General features: G+C 53.9%; 1 protein-coding gene across 1 annotated transcript in view; it reads left to right on the plus strand.

Annotated features, from left to right (window-relative positions):
- LOC119585664 overlaps positions 1-395 on the plus strand; it is a gene marked incomplete at its 5' end in the record, with an annotated part of 61,455 nt that overhangs the window by 45,583 nt on the left and 15,477 nt on the right. The window contains 1 exon segment of the mRNA XM_037934339.1: positions 177-279. Within this exon segment, the coding sequence (XP_037790267.1) occupies positions 177-279 (103 nt within the window).

Consider the following 395-nt stretch of genomic DNA (forward strand, 5'->3'; position numbering starts at 1 on the left):
CCTCCCTCTATACCTCGCCTATACCTCCCAATACCATTTCTCACACACCCCTCCCATCCCCCCGACCCATGCCAAACCCCACTAACCCCCCTCTCAATCCCCACTACCCCCATTCTCACCCCCCCCCTCCGACCCATGCTAACACCCCACTAACCCCCTTCCCTCCCTCCCGCCAGAGAGCTTGTGGTGACGTCACGGGGTCATACTGTCGCGTGAACTCCGACTGCGCATGTGAAGGTCTCTACCGGTGTAACAAAGGCAGATGTAAAACGACTTCAGGTACGTGCTTTCTGCTTGTTATATTATGTGCGGTGAGATAGATAAGTAGTCTTGTCAGCAAGAGGAGAGAGGAGAGAGGTTTGTGTATGCTGGGATGCCTGTGACTCTATTTTTTC

This window comes from Penaeus monodon, chromosome 20 (assembly GCF_015228065.2).
Source record: "Penaeus monodon isolate SGIC_2016 chromosome 20, NSTDA_Pmon_1, whole genome shotgun sequence".
Classification (NCBI taxonomy): Eukaryota; Metazoa; Arthropoda; class Malacostraca; order Decapoda; family Penaeidae; genus Penaeus; species Penaeus monodon.